General features: G+C 42.6%; 1 protein-coding gene across 1 annotated transcript in view; it reads left to right on the top strand.

Annotated features, from left to right (window-relative positions):
• Positions 1-1253: 1253 nt before the first annotated feature.
• The window catches only part of PGGT1B (protein geranylgeranyltransferase type I subunit beta), a 41862-nt gene continuing 37115 nt past the window's right edge, over positions 1254-6000 (top strand). Inside the window, 1 exon segment of the mRNA XM_043976881.1 lies at positions 1254-1403. Coding sequence (XP_043832816.1) covers positions 1264-1403 — 140 coding nt within the window. The 5' untranslated portion in view covers positions 1254-1263.

The raw sequence follows: 6000 nt of genomic DNA, 5'->3' as shown, positions 1-6000 counted from the left end.
ATTGAGAGGTCCCAGAAGCAAGAAATGGGACTCTCCAATTCAGAAACAATTCAGTTTACCTACAAAAGAGTTCAGGAAGTGGAGTGGTTATGAGTTAAAGTCAGTGACAACCAAATTGTGGAGGGCTTTATATTCTAGACTCTGCATTTTTGTCCTAAAACATTGGGGATCTACTGAAAGTTTTTGGTATGGTATTGAGTGGGAAGATTTTGACAAGAAGGATGACTGAGAAAAGTATTTGGTGGTCAAATCACTGCTGACCTCGGAGTGTATAATTTCACAAGAGTGGTAGAAACAAGTCAGATTGCTGGGGATTGAGGAGATAATGCGGGTGAGGAGTTACTGTGAACTGTTGCTGTTTCAATCATGTCAGATTCTTGGTGACCCCGTGGCAAAGATGCTGGAGTGGTTTGCCAGTTTCTTCTCCCGTAGATTAAGGCAAACAGAGGTTAAGTGACTTGCGCAGGGTCATACAGTTACTAAATGTCTGAGTACAGATTCGAATCCAGGTCTTTCCTGACTCCAGGCCCAGCGCTCTAGACACTGATCCACCTAGCTTTCTATTCATTTAGCAGTCTAGGTGAGGCTGTTAGGGAGTTTCTGGGGTTTGTGTTCTTTGTTTTGTAGAATAGTAGGATTGGCTTTGGAGTAGGCAGCCTGCGCACCGGCTTCGCGATCGTGAACCAGTCCTCCTCGGGCAGTGCACTAAATTGCAGGAGCACTGACCCAGGAAAGAGGGAGAGGGACCTGTGTGTGTGTGTGTGTGGGGGGGGGGCGGTAGGGAAGGGAGAGCTCGCTGAGCGTGTCTGTAAACACGAAAAACTTCCTAAAATGGAGATGGAGTTTTCAAAGTAGTTTTTGTGATTAACTTAATTCGAAGAGTCTTATGTTGTTAAAATTTTACAACAACGCGTTAGGACCCTGTAATTGCTTCATCTGTTAAATGATCCACAAAACACGGTTTGCGGCAAAGTGCTCGGGGCGGGGGTGGGGGTGGGGATGGGGATGGGGAGGTTATAAATGAGGTTAATGAGGTTATAAAATAGGACGCCCGCCCGGCTCTCAAGAATGCTTGAAATGGTCACATCTCTAACTCCGTCCGTGCTTAGAGCCCTCGAGGGTTTTAAACTTTCCACTGTACAAAGGAAACCAATGAAATTCCTTTCTTGCGTGACGTCAATGTCTCGGCGCCGGGAGGCGGGTCTTCTTTTACCGAGGAGGAAAAACTTCCGGCGAGAGGTGTGGTACTTGATCCGGAGCAAGATGGCGGCGGAGGGAGAGTGCTTGACCTTGGTTGACGGAGATGTGGAGAGGCTAGATTTCTTACGGGATAGGCACGTCCGATTCTTCCAGCGTTGTCTCCAGGTCTTACCCGAGCGCTATTCTTCCCTCGAAACGAGCAGGTAATGACTGCCCGAGGGAGCCTTGGCGGCTGCCGTTAGCATTGCTCGGGGATGGCGCTGTGGAGCCCGCGCTGCGGTGGAAAGAGGCTCTGGACCTGGGTTCACTTCTCGCTTCTGTTACGTCCCATCGACGTGACCTTAGGCGATCAACCTACGGGCATTTTTAAACTGCCTACTACGCGTCAGGCACTGGTTATGTTTGGAGGAATTCAGTCCACTCGGTACATGTTTATTAAACGCCTGATGCGAGTTGCGCTGAGCGCCGAGGATACAAAGAAAGGCAAAAATCGTTCCTGCTCCCAAGGGCCCCTCCGACGGGGAGACAGCGTGCAAACACCTGCGTGCAAACGTGATAGAGGCAGGAAACCGGAGCTAATCCGCCGAGGCGGTGGGGCTGGAACCGGGAGGGATAAGGCTTCGGGCAGGAAGCGGCACTTGAAGGAAGCTGGGATGCGGGATGCGGGATGCGGGAGCGCCGGGCGCGTGGCGGCCGCCAGCCAATGAGCGGCCGGGGCCGGGGCCGGGGCCGGAGTCCGAGTCCGAGCCCGAGGCCGGTGTCCCGGCGTGGCAGAGTACGTGGAGACTGGGAAAGTAGGAAGGGGCCGCCTTATAAATGGTTTTAAACGTCAAAGAGGGGATTTTATATATTATCCTGGAGGCAATAAGGAGTCACTGGAGTTTATGAACAGGAGAGGGATGGGAATAGTAAGTGAACAGTGGGCACGGTCAGATCTGTCCTTAACGAGGATCACCTTGCCAGCTTCGTGGAGGATGGCTTGGAGGGGGGAGGCCGGAGGCCAGCTAGACACAGCAGTGCAGGGGGGAGGTGTTTGAGGGCCTGCCCCAGGGTGGTTGCAGTGTCTAAGAGAGTAGGAAGATAGAAACGACAGGACTTAACTGATTGCATATAGTGGTTGAGAGAGGACTTGAAGATGATGACGTATTTTGAGCCTGGGTGACTTGTACCCTTGACAGTAATAGGGAAGTTAGAAAGAGGAGTGTGGGGGGCAGATTGGTGGGAAAGATAATGAGTTCAGTTTTGGACAAAATGAGTTTAAGATGTCTACGGGATATCCAGGTCAAAATGTCTAAAAAAGTTGGAGATGTGAGATTGGAGAGAAGTTAAGACTAGAATAGCTCTCAGAGCATCTGCATAAAGATGTTAATTTTTTTTTTTTTTTTTTGCGGGGCAATGGGGGTTAAGTGACTTGTCCAGGGTCACACAGCTAGTAAGTGTCTGAGGTCAGATTTGAACTCAGGTACTCCTGAATCCAGGGCCGGTGCTTTATCCACTGCGCCACCTAGCTGCCCCTCTCATCTGCATAAAGATGATTAAAACCACCGTGGCTGATGAGATCACCAAGTGAAATAGTATATAGAGAGAAGAGAACAGGATTCCCCACAAAATATACAAATACAAAAGTGCCTGCTTCCAAGAACCTTACTTTCTACTGTTAGTTTATTCCTTGTTCATAGATAAAGAGAAATAAGTATGCAAAACGTAATATACAAAATAAATGCAGAATTATTTGGGGAAGGCAAAGGCCTCTGCAAATTATCTCGTTTGATTCTCCCAAACCGGGAAGTAAGTGCTACCAGTAGCTCCATTTTATAGATAGAAAATTGTGGCTGAGTGAGGTTAAGTTACTTGCCTGGGGTCACACAGCTAATAAGTGTTTGAGATGGAATAATTTAAATTTCGGTCTTCCTGACTGTATCCAAACTTATCTACAGTTTTACCTCAGAGAATCGAATTGTAAAGAGACTTGGATACAGTAGTTTGTATTTAATCCTAGAGGTGATAAGAGGTCACTGGAGTTTATTGAGTAGAGTAGTGATGTGGTCAGTCATTTTTTAGGAAAATTATTTTGGTGGCTGTGTGGAATATAGATTGGTATAGGAGGAAGGCAGGGAGATCTCAAGTCAGTGCTGTAGTTCATGTGGTGGCTGTAGGTGAGATGAGGTGAGGTTTACAGATAAAAGTGCAGCTTAGGGAAAGGACAGTTCGATACTGTCACTGGGGAGTGAGATGGAGAATCAGGGAGAAGTAAAATTATTGCCTTTGCTATAGTGAACAGTCAGGTAACTAGGTAATACAAATGTTTAGTGCACCCAGCCAGCTTTGTGGGGTTTTTGTTTTTGTGGGGCAGTGAGGGATAGGTGACTTGCCCAGGGTTATATAATAAGTGTCAAGTGTCTGAGGCTGTATTTGAACTCAGGTCCTCCTGAATCCAGGGCTGGTGCTTTATCCCTTGCACCACCTAGTTGCCCCCCAGCCAGCTTTGTTTCATGACTTCCTATCAGCACATGAGTAGGAGCAGATGTGACAAACTGTGAGAGTAATCCAAGATTGGAGTTTAGTAGGGGATGAGCAATAGTCTACACAAAGCATTTGAGATCAGAGGAAATTATAATTGAACAGATTCACTACAAGAGTAAGATTGAGGAATGAAGAGAGGGTAGCCAGAGCAGTGGTGATTGCATGGGAAAGAACTGAGGAGTAGAAGGACTGGAGGTTGCTGTGAAGATGACGAATAGTTAGGAGAAAGACATAATAGATGGAATGATAGAAGGTTATAATCAGTGTTCTTGATTACAGAACTGCAACACTTGTGTTCATTAGATTATAAACTCCTTGAGGACAAGGATTGTCTTTTGCTTCTTTTTGTATATGTAGGACTTCAGCACAGTGCCTGACACATAGTAGGTGCTTAATAAATGTTTATTCATTGATGAAGCAAGGTCAAGAGTATGATCACCCCGGTGTATATGAGGTGTAGTGGAGGAGTAAATAGATCATGATAGTTGAGAAGTTCATGATTAATCTTAAAAGGAAACGAGTGTTTAAGGTACATTGTTAACCTTTGTAAGTTGACCAGAGACCAGTCAAGCCCTAGCCTAAGCACTCAGGTGTCACTGGTCAAAGAAGAGATCTTACTCAGTATAGCAGTCTTTATGTTCATGTGCTTTCATTGGTACAGATGAAATGACTTTGTTTTCTGAGAGACTTTTTAGGGAAAATCCTAGACTAAATTTTGATGATGTCTCTTTTTCCTGCTTTAATGTGTGTGATTTTTGTCAAGTTAGTTCTCTATACCTTTTAGTTTGACAACTGATATTATTCTGCTCCCTTAGTAATTAATTACTTTGGGAGGAAAATAAGTTACTAAGAAGAAAGAAATTAATTGAAATGTAGGTTGTTTATTGTTTTTTTCCTGCTCCTACTAATCTGAGATTTCTTATACTAATATGAATTTATTTTGATTTCCTTTTCTGCTAACACCATAAATGTCTTAGTTAACTAAAATATAATACAATTTAAGTGAAAAAATATAGTTATTAAAATCATAATATTGAGTGGGGTTTCTCTTCTCCGAATGGTCAAGAGATCTATAAATTGTATTTTTTTATTTTACAATATCATCATCATTATTATATTTTTATTGTTGTATTCTGATAATGGGAAGATAAGGTAGACCTAGTAGAGCATCCAGTTGCCCCATCGTCCATTGTCTTATTTCTCTTGTGGCTAAAAATTCCTGAGTATTATAAATAGGTATTAGGGCATTCTGACAGGAAAACAAATTATTCAGTCTATAACTGCAATTAAATTAAGGAGGCATTTTAGCATTTATACTAATATAACAGATGATATGAACTACTGGTTGAAATACAGTAGCTATGGAGTAAGATGTAAACACACTCTAACCAAATTGAGTATATATACCTTTTAAAATCGAACTGTTTTTTGCAGTGGCCTCCAATACCTTAGAGCCATAATCATCACTCTTGCTAGTTGCTGGGGTTTTTTTGCTCACTGTTAATCCTGACTTGGCATTTTATCATTGCATAGAAAGAAATCATTTGAATAAAGTAATACTTTGATAAAGTTTAGACTATGGATTAGAGTGGAGCTTACGAATAGATGTAATGTCATCAGTACTTCCTAAACAGCTGTTTGTTAATGTACTTCCTTTCAGAGGATCGGACCTTTAAGTTGCTAGTAAATTTAATTTACCTCTTAAATTGTAGAACTATTATCTCTGAGGTATTTTGGTTTATCTATTACAGTCTTGACTGAGAACCAGGAAGAAGTATGGCCATTTGTTCAGTTGAAGGCAGATATAAGTACCAGTTCTGGGACTGACAGGGCAAATAATTCCCCAAACTTGGGAATACTCTCCCCACAAAAATAAATTTTTATACCTTCCTGTTGTCAACTACTTCTCTCTTTTCAATGGTAAGGGTTTTTATTAGTGACTATAAAGCAAAAAGTATTGGTTTTAGTGAATGATTATTATACTGTCCTAAACTGTGTTGTCTGTTTGTTTTTCTTTTGTTTTCTTCTTTCCTTTTTTAAAAAAAATCATCATTTCCTTCCTCTGACACTACCTTTGTGGTCCAGGGCAAGTCACTTAACCCAGAGCTTCAGGCTCCTTATCTGTATAATTAATGAAGGGGTTGGACTACATGGCCTCTGAAATCCCTTTCAGTTGTAAATCTATGATTGTATGATGCATTTTTAAAAATTGTCAACAGAAATATTGCAATACGTTTACCTAAATATGTACTAGCTTTCTGTATTTTAGATGAAGGG

The sequence above is a fragment of the Dromiciops gliroides genome, chromosome 1 (genome assembly GCF_019393635.1).
Source record: "Dromiciops gliroides isolate mDroGli1 chromosome 1, mDroGli1.pri, whole genome shotgun sequence".
NCBI classification, from domain to species: domain Eukaryota; kingdom Metazoa; phylum Chordata; class Mammalia; order Microbiotheria; family Microbiotheriidae; genus Dromiciops; species Dromiciops gliroides.
Note: the sequence above shows the minus strand (reverse complement) of the source record. Positions and strands in the feature narration are given on the sequence as shown.